The sequence below is a fragment of the Lichenostomus cassidix genome, chromosome 1Aa (genome assembly GCF_008360975.1).
Source record: "Lichenostomus cassidix isolate B80296 chromosome 1Aa, HeHo_3.0, whole genome shotgun sequence".
NCBI classification, from domain to species: domain Eukaryota; kingdom Metazoa; phylum Chordata; class Aves; order Passeriformes; family Meliphagidae; genus Lichenostomus; species Lichenostomus cassidix.
In genome coordinates, this window is record NC_139480.1 from 47,749,648 (window position 1) to 47,767,326 (window position 17,679).

The 17,679-nt window shown below is 39.3% G+C and overlaps 1 protein-coding gene across 2 annotated transcripts in view; it reads right to left on the minus strand.

Annotated features, from left to right (window-relative positions):
- The window catches only part of EP300 (EP300 lysine acetyltransferase), a 62,625-nt gene that overhangs the window by 8,051 nt on the left and 36,895 nt on the right, over positions 1–17,679 (minus strand). For both annotated transcript variants that reach the window (XM_085048649.1, XM_085048653.1), the window contains exons 14-27: positions 17,015–17,458; positions 16,335–16,523; positions 15,266–15,422; positions 14,615–14,733; positions 13,164–13,403; positions 12,523–12,611; positions 10,000–10,080; positions 7,800–7,856; positions 6,282–6,359; positions 5,149–5,216; positions 3,521–3,671; positions 2,811–2,957; positions 2,275–2,388; positions 477–642 (exon numbers count right to left, since the gene is read on the minus strand). In XM_085048649.1, the coding sequence (XP_084904775.1) occupies positions 477–642; positions 2,275–2,388; positions 2,811–2,957; positions 3,521–3,671; positions 5,149–5,216; positions 6,282–6,359; positions 7,800–7,856; positions 10,000–10,080; positions 12,523–12,611; positions 13,164–13,403; positions 14,615–14,733; positions 15,266–15,422; positions 16,335–16,523; positions 17,015–17,458 (2,100 nt within the window). The remainder of the gene's footprint in view (positions 1–476; positions 643–2,274; positions 2,389–2,810; positions 2,958–3,520; positions 3,672–5,148; positions 5,217–6,281; positions 6,360–7,799; positions 7,857–9,999; positions 10,081–12,522; positions 12,612–13,163; positions 13,404–14,614; positions 14,734–15,265; positions 15,423–16,334; positions 16,524–17,014; positions 17,459–17,679) is intronic.

Genomic DNA, 17,679 nt, shown 5'->3' on the forward strand with positions numbered 1-17,679 from the left:
ACTAGCAGTTACAGTTTGTCAAATACATTTCAAATATTCCCACTCAGAAGGAATAAGTTGTTACTGTGTGATAGATTTCAATTTGCATTCTTACCAATTGGGACAACACAATCACTATCATGTCGACACTTGCTAAAGTCCTGATAATTTTAAAGATTTTACATACTTCTAACTGCATCAGCATCCTAACCCTACAATTTTATCTAGCACAAGGAGATTTAAGATTCCATATATTTTCTTTTGCTCTTTTACAGTATTCCTCAATAATTTAGTTTGTTCTAAGGAATCATTTCAAGTCTCCTGCTAGAACGATTTCAGAAGCTACACGTTTTGAAGAGAGTATGTTTTAACTCTAAGCTTGTGGCACTCAATTCACTTAAAACTAATGCAGTAAACACCAAGAATCAGGCACAATGCATAAGACAAGGAAGAAATTAAGACAAGATTGATCAATCTCCTCCAAGTGCTTAACACACCTTGTAATCATGGACGATGCGCTCCGACACAGACTTGTCCAGCATCTTTTTGTACCACTCTTGCAGTCGCTTGGGTTTGGGTATCTTTTGGTCAGGAGGATGGCAGTGGAAGATGTAGTCATCTCCTTCACTGGGTGGGCACGCCCAGATGTGTCCAGTAGTATACCTGGCACGGTCAGACAAAACAGGGACATGAGGCTGCTGACAAAGGACACTCGCGCGCTCTCCTCTCTGGCACCAGGTGGCGCCACCGCCGAGTCGCTGGCTGCTCCCAGCCGTAACAATTCTGTCCTTTCACTGATTTTCTAAAATCCAGTGCTATAGACGGACCAGATGTACGTAAAGCATGCACATTTCACAGCCTGCATAAAAATCAAAGGCTGATACAAACCTGCAATTGGCACCTCCCAATTAATGGGAGAAAGATGGAGTCTAGGTATTTCAGTAGTAAAAGCTTTAGACAGAGCAGTAATATATCTGGCAACATTTTAAAAACAGATTTACTGAAAGACAGAATTCACTTTTCTATTGTAAATCCTCTGGTTTTTGAGAATCAGTTTTAAGGTTTTAGAACTATATCTGGGAAAAAAGTGACTGCCAACCAATGCTATTGGATGCACAATCTAGTGTACTATTAAGATAGATAACAGCCAAATAGTAGCATCTGCAGAGAATATAACACCAAAGATCACTTCTTCATCCTCAGCTCTTCTCTATTAGTTTTTGAGGAGAACTCCAGTAGGAAGAATAATCAGATCACTAAAGAAAAACAACCATCCTTGCCCTGTTGAGAAACAGCTCTGCAGAACCCTACCCAAGCCTGGGAGCTGCAGCCAGTTGTCATTCCTTCTGCCTGAGAATGGAGAGATGATACTGCGTGACCAATATTGTTTTTCCAAAATGAGAACCTGATGTTACCCATTAGCACTGAAAAGAGCATTAAGTAAAGCTGAGGCTTGAGCTCTATGCAGCAACTATACAGACTCACAGGTTAGAAAATAGACAATAGACAATAAAAAAAGCAGGAAGAAACCTAATGTATGCTTTTGAAGTACTAAAGAGAACACAGCCTCACCAAGGTAATGAAGATAGTTACCACTTACCTCCACTTCAACTCCCCTAACTTTCCTTATCAACTGCTTTAAGCATAGTCCCTAATAATTTCTCCACAAATAACTCCACCAACCTACATTAGGTACCTTGACAAAAAAGTGATGTTTACTTCACTGGCCTTTCTACTTCAGCAATCATGGTAATTTAATTTCCACCTTTCTCGTTACTGCAGTTGTTCTGTGTTTTGTGCTGTCCAAGTATATTCTCCTCTTTTGTTCCTAACTTTTCAGTTTCTCACAATTTCTACTACTCAAGATTTCTTACTGGCCTGATACAACTGTTACAGAGTTAATCAGTACAGACAAAATACACTTTCTCCTTATAAACAAGGGTAAGAACTTAGTTGCTAGCCTGGAGGAATGACCTAATTAAAGCCGTGGCATTACACAAGGACTTCACTATCAACAAGGACAACAACATTTTATGGACCAGAGAAAAGGCTCACTTTTTCTACTTAAGTTTTATGTAAGTTTGGAAACCTAAAAATATCTGAAGCAGAGGCATCCCTTGAAAAGCCTGCAATCCCTTTCTCTCCTTTTCAACTATACAGTTTTTGCCAAGTTATTCTATCACACGTTGATACTTAAGCACCATATTCTGTACTATAGGATGTAGTAATTTAATTTGCAACAAGAACTACTGAGCACAAATGCTGCACAGAAAAAAAATGTTATAAGATACTTACCCTAGTTTCTTAACATATTCTAGATATCCAATTAGTATTTCATGATAGACAGCAGTCCTCAAGCATTTAGGGCGGAAGAAATGAACACTGTCAAGGTAAGATATATACACTCGCCTGAAGACATAAAAACAAAAGAAAGCATTAAAAAGAGGGAAGATTTTGAAGTTATTCTACAAATTTGTTCATGTTATTTTATACACCTGAAGCATCCATTACAATTATCTGCAAAGCTTCTGATCCTAATTTACCTCTAGAAACTCAGCCTTCTTTTGATATCCTAGCCTCGTCTCCCTAAAACTATCCAATCCCTTCCCTGAGAACACAGATCAGTAATCCTTAAAGCAAAACTGTCTGCCACCCAGCATCCCCAGAAAGAAGCAACTCTAACATACTCCCTTACAGAAGCTACTTTGTTTCTAGAGCCTAACAACACTAAGGTCTCACATAAGCAACATGGAAGCTCTATACAGAACTACAGGAGGTTCACGCAAATGAGAAAGTACCAAAGTAAAATAGGATTTCATGGGGTTCCTCACCTTTGATTGGGTGGAGGGCAGTCTGAGCCATACTCCTGCACATGCATCCCAAAGAAGCACAAGTCTACACCATCAATCTCCTCAAAGGCAAAAAGCGCTTTTGTTCGGTAAGGGAAAGACTCTGCCATCTCTCCACTGTCTACAAACCTGCAGACCAGAGGGTAAAGAGAATATCAAATATATTCACATAACAGAGACTGCATGTTACTACTTGAAGACAACAAAGCTGAGGGCTACTCTAAGTGTGATTTTAGTGCAATTTGAAAGTTAAATGTTTGCAGGCTACTCAAATACAAGGCATCCACTTTTTCCTGTGAAAAAGATGACACTCATCACAACAATTTAATATGCTGCTGTAACATTTGTTTGTCAAGAACTGGCTGGTGATGAGGTTTTGAATATAATAGCCTTTCTTTGACTGGATATTAGAAAAAAATTTGTTCACAAAAAGGACTGTCAAGTAATGAAACAGGCTGCCCAGGGATGTGGTTGAGTCACCATCCCTGGAGATATGTAGAAGGTGTGTAGATGTGGCATTTGGAGCCATGGTCTAGCAGTGGCCTTGGAAGTGCTAGGGTAAGAGCTGGACTCAAGCTTACAGCTATTTTCCAACCTAAATTCTAACCTGATTCTATTTAATGCAAGTGTATCATGTAAGCACAAACACTTCCACCTCCCCCAAAAGAAAGCAAAATTAGAAATGAACATACCTTGCTTTCATTCCTGGTTTTACTTCAACAGTTTTGTCAGATGCATGTACCACCCTAACTGTGACCTCTCCTGCCTCAGGGTGATTTTGTCGTCTTAGGAAATCATTGACTCTGTTCTCCAGGAAGGTACCCAGTCTTGTAGCTGGTAACCCTGTAGGAGAAAAATACAGCTCTGAATATATACCAAACTGAACTGTTCATATGTGATTTCTCTACTCAGATGTTAGATGAAAAATGACTCTTAACACATGCAGTATGTTAACATAAATTAAAGCTTTATCTGTAAACCCTAACACTTCTAGATGGGGTGAGCTGCTTTTCCCCTGAAGGCACATTTATGGCTTACACATTATTTACATGAGTAAAAAAAATCTGTATTTTAACCCAATTTCTCTTGTCTTAGAAGTCAATCACAATTAAGGTTTCTCTGGAACAGAAGTTATTAACTACTTAAACTGGATTGCAAAGCACTTCTTTCAGACATATCTTCACGAGCAGACATTGCATTTGGAAGTATATTCTGTCTGTAAAGCCATACTAGCCACATTAGTCTCTCCACTTACCAAAAGAATATATTTCAATAATGGAAAGAAAACTAAATACAACTATATCTGCAACTAACATGCTTTGTTTGAAAATGAGAAGCTTGTAACCTATCTTCATACCAAAGAAATACAACATTAGCTGACAAAAACCTTAAGCTGAAAAGAAAAGTAGGACTCGTGGTGTAACATGGCCTGCCTCAACATTGGCCATTACTTCAGGCAGAGTTACACATCCACCAGTCAGCTTTTTATTTTTCCAATTGACACCTTTCAGTTAACTACCACTCTACTACATTAACAGTGCAATAATTTCAGGTTGCTAAAAACAAAAACTAGAAGACTGGAAAACTAGATAGGGTAAAAGAACCCTTCTATTCTTCCTGTATTCTTGGTGAATCTAGGGAGTTTTGATTTTGGAGATTTTGAAAAAAGACATAATGCTGAAGCCATTCACTGAATGGTTTTCTGAATTTTGATGCTATTGGTTGGCCAGGAATTCTTTTATTTCAGAAGAAACATAAACCCTCATTATTTCTAATAAGTACATCAACCTAAAAAGTTTCTGAAAGACTTATTTTGTCTACCGTGCAGATGGACAATGCCTACAGAAATTTCTTCCTACACTGCCTTCGAATCAGCTGCCTTGATCAAGAAGAAATGTCTATACAATTCTGTCACCAGGTGATACACAACATTTATCTCCATCAAAGCTTTTAAGAGCAGCAAAAGTCACAGTGACTTGAACATGTAATCATAAATTTAAGTTAGACTGCAGTTACACATCAACTATTTCCCAATGCTATTGATACTGCAATTGAGATAAAATGATGTGTATCTTGCAGTAGAAGTGCTCTAAAACAGTGTATCAGCCTGCTAAAACAGGCTATTAACTAACAACACCTGTGAATGCAAACATTTTGAACACCATAGAACTGATGGTCAAAACTGACCCAAAATGTCCTCCTACAGCTCCAAAAAACTTAAATTAATGCAACATAAGCATATGCAACAAGCATAAAAGCCACCTCTTCTCCATTTTTAATGTATTATTTAAATTTGCTGGTGCAAGTGTCAGAATCTTACTTTTAGCAGAGAATTTGTTCTCTTTCCTGGTCCGTCCTGTTTTCTTTAGGCAGCCATCACAGACGAAGCTGAAGCAAAAATAGGAGAAAGTGAAGTCTCCCTGAGTCAGACGAACAAATTCTCTACCATCTTACCATTAGTAGCAAAATCTTTCACCAGATCTTATCTGGTCTGAAAAATACCTTAACAGAAATTTGAAATAAAAGACAGCACAAAAAACAGTGCGAGCAAAACCAGAACTGTTTCAGAGCTGCAGAGGAGGATCTAAGCTCCAGGTGCCACATCTCCTACCAGTCACCCACATCACCACCTGCAAGCCCAAGAAAGTCTCCACTGGCAGGTCTGACAACACTGGCTCAAAGTATTCCTGGAGCAAATAGGCTCAAACTGCTGTCTCTGATGAAGGTAAAACACTGCAACACCAAGAAAAGGGCTGACTTTTTTTGCTAAATGCCCAAATACAATGTAGACTGAAAAGATTCTATGATTCTTCCTCACTTACAGGACATCCACCCTCTTCTGCAGTAATGTGGATGGGACAGCAGAATGCTAGAACTCATAGGTTTTTGACAATAAATAGGGCATTTAAGGTCTTATAGAGCTTTATCAACATATAATTTATCATTCTTTTAATGGCTTTTAAATAAAACAGAAGACAACCCAGTATGTTGATCAAGAACCGTAGAGTATCAAAAGAAAACTATATTGGTTTTTAAATTTAATCTGATCACTGAGGTCAAAACAGTTGATTCACCTGTTAAATCCTTCAGTTGTTACAAAATTTTCTGAAGTTGACAAAGCAGCATGATTTGTACAGAAAACAAATCAGTCTGAAACTGCTATCAGAAATAAAAACATCTTATGACAGGCTAGCATTTCTAAACATAAAAGGCTGAAATGCCCTCTTCCACACAAAGAAGCATTGGAAACACTAAAGATCAGAAAACTTCACACACAACACAGTAAAATATAATGTCTAAATTTGATGTTGCCCTATAGATTGTGTAAATTTTTAAGGAATGTAACTTCTTCTATTAAACAGTCTTTTAAATACAACCAATACAAGGAAGTTCATGCATAAGCTCTACCAAATAGTAAATATGCTATCTACTTAATAAGGAGAAATTCCTCACCCAGAAGGCCAGATTATCTCATTATGAAGAACACAGATCTGGTGCATTTTTCTTCCACACTCTATACATTCAACAAATCTGCAGAAGAAAAAAAAAAGAAAAAAAAAGCGAAGGGAAGCAAAAGTTAGTAACATCATTGCTTGTATGTTTTGTAATATTTTATTAGAGCACACCTAGCATTTAGGCTTTTGAGTCTATTTAACATAGAGGGCACATCTATGCTGAGAACAGCCTTCAGAACAAATTAAGAACCTGCCAGCTCAAGTCAAGCAGACTATGCAGGGACACATTATTATTACCATTCGCTTGTCTTACTGCCATCCACTCATTTTTTTCAAGTGAAGCCCTTTTATGGATAAAATCTGTGAACGGCTTGGTGCTATAAAGAGTAGAGGAAAACAGATTCACACATGTCAGAAAGGAAGAACCAGGTGAAAAACTCAGCTGTTAGTTGCCCCACTATGGTTGAACCCTGGGGTACATTGCAAATATACTGCAGAAGGGTGGGAAGGAAAAATACAGAAGCAAATATCTAAGTCACTTTCAGAAGATTAGTAGAGATTTAAGGACAACTGAGATAAGTCATATGGTCTATTTCCCAGATGTTGGTGAATATAATTCTGCAAAATGTGTAAGGCTGCTTCAAGTATTGGGACAATCTGATTCCTTTTGAACATGCCTGTGTAGAAGTTTGAGACTTTGATCAAATAGTTGTAATCTACGTAGAGCATCTGATATCATACTGTACATTAGGCTTATATTCTATCTTCACTTTAACAAAGGGAAAGGAAAGTTATGAATCAAGCTTCTATTCTCTCCTTCCCACAGCCCTTGTAAAACAGAAGAACTAGCTGACCCTTGTGCCTTTAGAAGGATGGTGTGGGAACAATAAATATCCTTTTTGCTCATTCATTTGAGAACGAAGATAATGTTTGCAGAGTAGCAGCATAGGTGTATAATGCAGGACCATGTAAAGCAGCTCCAAAAAAACTGCTCAGGAAAATCAAGAAAAGCAGCTGGGTCACCATCATCTTAGTTTTACTGAATGACTACAGTTCTGCTTCCAGAGCAGTACAGAAGAACTGGCTGATTCAAAATATAACAACTTTTCCTTTTTCTACGACTGCCTGTAAAATACAGCAACTAGAAAAGCCAACAGCACCAAGAGCTACTGCCAAGTGACTCAAATCAGTTCTGAGACTTGAGCATTTGCCACAAACAAGTTACAAAGCACAGCTATCTGCATTCATCCTTCTGTTGAATCCACATGCAAGACAACAAAATGGAGTAATTTCAGCCCATACATCCAGTGTTACGTATTTCTCAAGCACAGCCACAGTGGTTTGAGTTCTTAGCACAGAATGCCAGATGTGCTGATTACTGAGCAGCCCCTACTAACAGAGTTGCATGAAATTGGAAAACATTCAAAGACAAAGCTGATGGTGAATGGATAACATGTATCTTACAAAATAATTATAATAAAGTGAGGATAATTCAAAGAGTGACAGTAATACTTACAGTTCAGGATCCAGTGTATCATTTTTCCTTTTTGAAAACTGTTCTTTGTTTATCGTGCTATGGAGAAACAGGCAATAAAACTCAGTTTTAACACAAGACAACAAACATTCATGCCATATCACACCTATCCACAAACCAAGACAAAACTTACAAGCAGATTTTTTAAACACTCACTGGCACAAGGAAAGTAATTGTATTTTACACAATGACAGACAACTGAAGTATTTGCCACTCCACTTTGTGGAAAACATAATTTTTTATGGGACAATAGTTTGTAGAGAACAACACTGTTCCCTTATTCCGTTTTACTACAGGATAAATATTAAAGCTTGTTGACAATTCAAGCTTTGGATGGGTTCAATCAGTATTTAGTAGTGAAAAGACTACTTGATATGCCTCTCATATTCTTCAGGCAGAGAATTCCAATTATCTTTGATTACTGAGAAAGGTAGGTTATCTCATTTCAGATTCCCCTAGCCCTCCTCCTACATTAACTTCAAAGGAAAAATTTCAGCTTACATACCCTGCAACCCCAGCCCAGCCATTACTATACACTATCTTTACCTTCCCTATGTGATTTCAAAGCCCTAAAATTCCATCTTTTTGACAGTGAGGTCCCAAGTATCTTTTAAATGACCTGGTTCAAAAGAGCTCAGAACATACAAGAATACTCAAGTCTGTGAGAATTTACCCCAAGGAGTGTTCTGTATAACAAGAGGAGCTCAGTATGTGTCTCTCTGAGAAGCAATGACACAGACTCACTCCAACTTGCATGAGAAGAATTAACCTTCCCATCTCCTCATTTCGGTATTTATTCTAAACAGAGCCACCTGCAGAATACTTGAAGCTCCTTGTAAAATAAAGTTAAATATCCCAAATTATTCTAACAAAATGGTGCATGGAACTTAAACAGGACTAACCATATACATTCATATGATGTACTCTATGACCGTATATTGATTAAACTTAGGGTCTTTGCTTCTATTAGAGTAGCAATCCACCTATCCACATGGCCCATTGTACTGATTAGCATACAAATATAATTTCTTCATTTTTCTTTCCAAAAAGATAGAGCACAGAATCCTAGGATGGTTTGGGCTGGCAGGGACCTTAAGAGATCATCTAGTCCCAACCCCCCCACCATGGTCAGGGACACCTTTCACTGGACCAGGTCACTCAGAATTCCAACCAACCTGTCTTTAAACACTTCCAGTGATGGGGCATCTACAACTTCTCTGTGCAATCTGTTCCAGTGCCTCACCACCCTCACAGTAAGGAATTTCTTCCTTGTATCTAATCTAAATCTACTCTCTTTCAGTCCACTTACATCTTCACGAGCCCAAACAGATACTTTCAGTACTGTTCTATAAGTATTCACTAATGCATCCACAACCTGGCCCCAAATGAAAGTTAACTCAGTTTGTCCAATTACCAACTTCAACAACTCTTCCCTGGCTTCAGACTTTCCTAATTTGCTCACTTTCTTCTACCTGCAGGGTTGTTACACTGCCTTCCCCCAAAGGGATTTCTTGAACAGCTCAAAGAGTAACTGCTTGGCACCCATTTGTCCCTCAAGGACTTGCTTAGCCTCCCCAAAATTCTGCTTCAAGATTATTTTGGAGGGAGGCATGCGGAGGATACAGCAAAACGAGAGACTGCCTAACAGTTTGCCACCAACATGGCAAAATACATGTACAGCCTTTTACTGTGTTCTCAGCAACTGCAAAGCATGTCTCATAGGCAGATGGCATTCCAGCAGCGAAATACTTGCATGGCAAAAGGAGGTTGCCTGCTTCTGATTAGGACGAAAAACAACCTGATGTTGAATACAAGTTTAATAGCATAGCTAGGGTATATAGAAAATGTACATTTGACATTCAAGCTATGTCTGTCACATTCTTGCCTGCAGGCCCAGTTATTTTTCTGCAGTAGAATACTTTCACTTTTTTTCAGAGAAAAAGCCATTTTCTTCTTTCCCTTCTACTGGCAGAGTTGCAATTCTAAGCACTAAGTGCTTATTTTTCACTAGTTCAGACAGTCCAGGTTTTCAAGACAAGCACAAGTCCGGGCTTTTATGAAGGATGGATTGTCCACCTCTACTAGCCTAAAAACCTACAGCTAAACTCCTTCCCGAGAGAAAGCACTGTAGGCCATGATTCAGCTCACAAATGCACAGCCCAAGCAAACACAAACAACTCACGTTTGAGGTTGTGATGGGTCATCTCCCAGAGAAACGCTCTCCCCTTGGATTTCGTTGAAGCACTTCTCACAGAAATGATACCTGTCAGCAAGAAGGCCATATTTGGGTGAACTGCTCCGTCCACACAACACAGCCCAAGTCAAGCAACGGAGCCACCAATCACAGCAGGCCAAGGAAGGGACAGGAGCAGAGAGCAGGTCATCAACGGCGACAAGGATATTCAATGATGCAGATTTATGGGCCCCACATTGTGTTTGGTTGGTTTGGTTTTTTGGTTTGGATTTTTTTTTTGCGCAATCAAAGCCAAGTGCAGACAATGACAAGCATGAAGGAGAAATGAAAAAAATAACACACACACGAACAAAGAAATGGGGGTTTGCAGGACAAAAACAAAAACATAGAAGCAAGACAAGACAACACAAAGCAGAAAGCCAAGGCAAAGCACAGATTAGCATTAAATCTCTCAAATGGGTTCACAAGCAGCAAATGATAAAAACAAATTAAACAAGAGTATTCCATTTTAGCATACCCATACCCTCTTCATTTTAATAATCCATGCCACGTACAGCAAAGAATTAAAATGAGACAGGGGAAAGAGCAGAAGGAAGGAGGAACTGCTACTCTGACTTGTACATCAGCACAGCAGTTCTGCTGGGAGGAGGATCTGCGGGAGATTAATGGAAGAGGGGTAGTCTTCCATTGTAAATGTATCAATGCTGAAAGGTCACAGAATTCTCTCCCAGTTGAAAGAAAAAGCTAAATACCATAAACTTGCAGAACAATAAAATCTGTCCTCAAAATTGTTACAGACTAATTAACAGAACTGTCAAACTTCATGTTAACTAACATTAACTAGATACATAATGCTCTACACAGATATGATTCTGCCATAGCCCAGTTTCCACATAGAACAGTCCAGCCATCACTACAGCAAGCATTACAGAGAAAGCTTTCATTTGTACTTGAATAAAACAGATTGATTCAAGATTCTACCCTAGCCCTCAAAAATGTTCTAAAACTGTGGCTTCTCCATTATAAGGCATGCTAATTGAGTGCACAAGACAGCTAAAAATAGAAAGAAAGAAAAGAAAATTCAAACAAGTTTATTAAAAAGCCACGCAAATCAATGTTATTAGTAGCTGCTAGGCTAAAAAGACAGGTTTCAACCTTCTTTCCCAGTTTTGATCTCAGGTAATGCAGAAAGCATTACTTCCGGAATTCTACATTTCAGCCTATAGATGTATATATACATCTGTATATTATGTAATCCACAAGCCACCTGTAGGCACCTGTTACAATGCAAACATTCCCTTCTAACATTTGAAAGCATCTCAAACATCAGACTTCTGAGCAATAGTCTTTTGGTTTACCTAGTACTTGCCCACAGGCAAACATAAGCAGAAGATACTGACATGATATGAAAAGCTCTACACTATATAGAAGTGTAAAACTACAATAGCTATTATAGGATACTACAGGACTAAGGAAGTAGGAGAAGCCTAAAAACCACCATTTGCTGCTATAAACCTTTATGAAGCCTTAAAGGGTTCAGACATAACTTGTATAATCTTTGATTGCTTTCATCTGACCAAGTGCTTAAGGAAACTACAGTTCTTGAAAAATGTTGGCTTTCAGTTAAAATCCTCATTGGTTTTGTTATTCTAGTTTGTTTTGGGGCAGGCTTTTTTGTTTATTTGAGGTGTTGGAATGAATGGAGCACAGAAACTAAATAAAATGCTGGATCTTGGAGTTAACCAGTCCCCTGCTCTAACAGGTGGATTCTGGTGACAGGTGAGAGAATATGGGAATATTAAAGCATGTGTTTCCCTGCTTATTCCTGTCTCATTTCCACAACTGGCAGAGATGACTAGCAAGAAACCTCCTATCAAAAGTCAAGTTTAAATCCTTAAACCCAAAGCAAAAAACGTACTCAAAAGAGCTGTAGAAGTGACAGCACTTTACAGAGCTACTGATAGCTACTGCCAAGACAATTCCCTTTAGGAAACTTTGTGAGAAAAAGCAAGCATCAATCTGCTAAAGATCTGAATACACAGATCTTCCAATTAAGATGTGTAATACAGAAGTAAGTTCGCTCTTCAGCATTAACATCACGAGAAAAACAATGACTTGCCAAAAATATGTATTATGAGCATTATTATACTTTCTGCATGATCTACTCAGGGTTCTGTATGAAAAATACTGCTGCACAGTAGGAAGCAAAGGCAACAGACTTGTATATGTGATTTGTTGGCAATTGAAGATTTAATTAACTGCAGGATCAAAATGTAGTAAAACATCACATTTCTGCAAACAGAAGAGGAAGAGCAAAGGCTGCAGTGAACTTTTGCTCAAAGGAATCATTATTAACACACAAGGCAAACTATTCAAGAGCACTTCCAGCAAAAGCTTTTGCCTTAAGACAAAGGTGTACACATATAAAGAGGGTGTCTATGTAAATACATGCATGCCTATAACAGATTGATTGCAGCATGCACAAAACTGCACCAAGTGAGTTCTGCTTACCTGTTCTGGTAACTGTAGTAAGTGGCATCTCGAGGGATGGTGCATAGCTGTTTGCCATAGCAACACAAGGTCTGTGGTGAGAACTCCAACTGCAAAGAGCAATGGGTTGACTTAGTACTTGCACATGTTTTCACTTGCTCTCCATGGGAAGCAAGTGTAACCCAGACAGTGAACATTTCTACTTTACTCTGTGCACAGGTCTCTCTGTACATAGAGTGTATGAACTGCTAGTCACAAAATACATTCAATGGGCTGTTATTCTCAAGTTAGCTCTTCTCCAAAGACAGAAAGCACATCAAAACAAGACAAGGGAAACAATTTCAATACACAGTGAAATACCGAACTTCTGCAGTAATAAAAACACACCTGTTTAATTTACAAAAGCCAAAGAGTTTGCCCTAATAAAAATAAGCCTTCTGTTACTGATTTTTTCCCCCCAAGGGCTTATACACAAATGGATGATTTAAGCACTAGATAGAATTAGAAGATCCACAAAATACTCAAAATTAGATTACTCAGGATTGCTAAATCCTAGTAAACGTTCAAAATTCTTGACACACCATAACTGATAACAACTGCAACTGCTGCATTTTTCCCCTTCAATTCAAGGAAGCAAGCAGCAGAGGTATTTACTTTCTTACCTTTCTTCCACAGCAATAACCAAGGCTCTGCATAACTGGGTCAATTTCTTGCTCAAACACCTCTGCCAGTTTGGAACAGTACTTGTATACCCGGGATGTTTTGCGGTTATACAACCAGGCATTATTGAACATGAGCCAGATGTCATCTACATACTGCCATGGCTCCTGATACTGTCCTGTGTCCAGCTTTCTCTTGATAGTAGAAAGATCCATGGGATTCTTCACTATGTCAAAATAGTCCTGCAAGAATAAGCAGCATATCAAAACCCTATTCAGAACTACATTGTGACATGACAGCATGAGCATGCTCAGTGTATAAATTCTTCTCATCAAGAAAAACAGGTTCCTCCCTGACTTGATTGTCAATCTGCTTGTGACACACAGAACGCAATCCCTATGTAATACCATATAATTCCCCAGTGCTTTCTTTTCATTATTCCTTTATTTCTCAGGTGCTGTTGCTCATTCACAAGTAATGAAATAAAGTCACTCTAATTTTAATCAGCAGAACAAGAATTACAAACAGTAGAAAATGCCAATGTTTTTGCAGCCATTGTGATCCAAAGACATACACATAATATAAAGAAACAGTTCTTAGTAACACAGAAAACCTAACAAAAATAAATAACTTTATTCTATGATAAAACATCCTGTCTCCTCTAAAGAATGCCTTTTTCTAATTCACCATCAATTACGGTGCAACTTCTACAAAAGTCTGCAGAATATGACACTCAGTTGAAAGCTTGTTAAAAACATTAGCAAGTGTACAAATGCTTGTAGTAAAGCAGGCCTTGAAATTTTGCAGCATCTGCCTTAAAAAAACTCCACAGCAAAACAAAAAAAAAAACTCAGGCAAAAAACATTGGCTGAAGCACCTAAATAGGACTTCTACATATATGTATTTGTTTATATTTTGTAAACTTGTGCTGTCAATTCAGAGAGCTTAAAAACACAGATCCTTGAATAATAATTATCTTCTCAAGACAATTCTAAAACAAGCAGAAAATTCAACCTAAACAATGCTCTAACTTAAACAGTCTCTTCCTTTCCTGTAACAGATAACAATCATTAATGGGTATTTTAAGTGGGTTTGATCAGCTAATTTCCCACATCTTCAGACAAGATTTATATATTATGAGAAACACCTACGAAATTCAGCAATGAAGGCATCACAACATGAAGCAACAACCATAAAAAGCCCACATAGCACTGGGGTTCTGTTGGTAAATAATTCCAATGCATGGTTTATCTACTTATTTATTAAAATGAACATAGAACCAAACGAGCACTCCTAAGTCAGACCTTTTATGTTCCACTGCCTAAGCTAAACCTCCCCAAACGCAGCAATATAAAGATGTTAACAAGACAGACTTAAGCTGTTCTCAAACAGGCATGTCAAAATACAGTAGTTTTGAATTAAAACCAGGAAATTATCTTGTTAGGACACTCACAGGAATTCCTAGTAGCTGGGGATCCACAGGCTGTCGAAATGGAAGAGACTCTGGATCCTGCCGGTAAAGTGCCTCCAGTGTCGGCATAAGCGCCTGCCGCAACTCTTCTGGCTTGAAAACTTTGAAAAACAATCACCATTAGAAAGATAGCAAAAACAGCTGGAAGGAAGAGACCTGCTAGAAAATATGATGTCTGTGCAAAAAGGCTACAGACGAAATGTTTAAGGTATTTAGCATAGCTTGTTTATCCTCTGCAACACTGAGTCATGAGGAGGATATTGAAATGATCACCTGAACAAAAGGAGATCATAAAAAGACATTGATGAGTAGAGATGGCTCACATTCCAGATACATCCCCTCTCTGAGGCCCCAAGAAAAAAAGCTGTCTAAAGAATCTGTGATTTAAGATTTCAAATCTCCATTGTATTGACAATTTTACTATGGCTTAATGTCTAATTCTAAAGGCTTAAAGAACTTGCCCAAAGCCAATTATAAGCACATGTATTATTAGATATTTTTGTCCAAAAGCCACAAGGAACAATCCATATAAGCCTACTAAGCACCAAAAAGGAAAGCCCAGGGTTTTTTCCCCTGCAGAGATGTCTCTAGGGAAATGCAGTGAATTTAAGTAAGAACAGTGTTTCTGCTTACTTTTTTTCTTAGACTGCCCAGCTGCTGGAGAAGACTGAGTTGCTGGAGTAGTAGGTCTTTCTTCCCCCTCTGGTACTTCAGTCTTCATTTCAGGTTTCTTCTCTTCTTGCTCCATTGGGTCTGGTTTACATTCCTCCACAACTGGTTCTACTTTAGCCTGGAAAGCAGTTTGGAGCCTGTCACTTGAATCTCCTGGGAGGCCACCCATCTACATTTCTGTCCTTCAAACCCATCTGTCATGCTGCCCACCCACTCTAACTCCTTTGTAGTCAAAACTTGCCTAAAACTTGAGCAAACGTGTTAGAATGCATCTCTAAACACTGCAGTGGTAGCAATGATGAGCTGTTAACGAGTTCTGAGCTGCAAGTAGACACATGGGTACCTCTCCAGCTCTTCAGGCAGTTCTAACAGCCTCTCGTACACCAGAGCTGCCAGGATGATGCAACTGCCAGCCACACTCCTAACTGTCCTTGGTGACAAGTTGTCAGAGCCCAGTAAAGCAACCCATCATGTACATACAGAATCATTTAGATTGGAAAAGACCTTTAAGACTGAGTCCAATATTAACCTGGCACTGCCCAGCCCACTGCTATGCCATATCCTAAAGTGCCACATCTACATATCTTCTAAATACCTTCATGAATGGTGATTCAACCACTTCCCTGGGCAGCCTGTTCCAATGCTTGATAACCCTTTCAGTGAAGAAATTTTTCCTAATATTCAATCTAAATCTCCCCTGCCACAACCTGAAGCCATTTCCCCTTGTCCTAGTATCTGCTATTTTAACAGCTGTAGGACTGACCCAAGTGCATTCTCACATTAGCATTTACCAAAGCAAAGTCTAATAGCAAACACATTATAATGGTCCTTCCTGTGGCCACTGACTTCTACCACAATTTCAGCAGAAAACAAACCCTTCTTCAGGAATAAGACTGAGAAGACAACAATCAAAACTGCAGCTGCAGCAGGTAGCACCTACAGCTCCCACTGAACTCTGGATGGAATGACAGAAAGCATCCAGCAGTACCAGATGAAGGTATGCTACCCAACATCTGGTTAACAATCTCACCTCAGATTTCTCCTCCATTTGCATCTCTGTTTGTTCTGGTTCCCCTTCTTCTGTTTTAATCTCCATTTTCACCTCCTGCAAGGGTGGCTGCTGCTGCTCTGGAACAGTCTGCTGAGAGTTCACCTCTGTGCTGCTGGTGGATGGGGGGTTAGATACCTGCCCATCAATGCTCACAGCTGGCTGTGAAAGCTGAGAGAATGAAACACACATTACAAACAGGCTTCTAATGAACTTATTTTTCTTTCTCTAATCTATGTTTTACCTATACCACATTTCCACCGAGTTCAAAAGCAGTCTAGTCCTATTTGCTTTTCCTGAAGAATATAGTGTCCCACAACCTCAACTATAGGAAAATATGCATCAGAAACATGCAGTGGAAGGCCTGGTAGACAGAAAATGACATACTGTTTCCCTATTGTATACAAGCACCATGCATGTGTAGCCATAACCAAAAGCCTCATCCATGTTTCAGTGAATTTCAAAACATGCACTAGAATTCTGAAAAATACATCCTCTCTGGAAATAACAGATGATCCACTGACTTTTCTTGATATAAAAGGTTACTCTAAGCACAAAAAAATTCCCTATTTTAATATTAAACACGCCAGGAGCACACAACAGAAAGTTAAACCATGCACACAAACATTTGCAGGGAAAGCACAATTGAAGTATTTCCTTACAGGTGTTGTGGGGTGCTGAGGTTGCAGCGGTGCTGTTGGTGTGGGAACAGATGCAGTCGTGCTCTGCTGTGACAAGGGCTGCTGCTGTTGCTCTGCAGAAGGGGTGACTGGAACTGGAGGCTGGACTTGTGGAGGCAGCTGTGCCTGCGGAGGCGTTGGAGTCTGCCTTTGAGGGGGGTGCATAGTTTGGGACTGTGGTCCAGGTGGCATTGCCTGAGGAGCAGGGGTGGGGGCAGCGGTGGCAGCCGCTGCTGCCGCCTGCTGTTGCTGTGATCCCAAGCCTGGGGGCGTGTGGTGAGGTGTTGGGGTTCGGCTAGGTACCGGAGAAGGAGAGTTTCGGTGCATGGGAGGCTGTGGAAGAGGTGGGCAGTGAATATGGCTCCCTTGAGACCCTGGAGCCATTGCAGGAGAGTTCACAGGACAGGAAGCGCTGGTCATTTGTGCCTGTGGGAAAACAGGTAGACATTTGCAATGATTTGAAATAGAAAAGCAAGAGAAATTACTGTCCGATGTCTGCTTTCCCACAGCATACTTTAAAAAATGTGAAACTATCTGCTCTACTTTTAAAAACTCTTCCAACAAGCAGAAATGGTCTATTTGATTTATTTTTTTTCTACACAAACATAATGGCTGTTTTAAAATTTATTCACATCTCTTAGGGAATT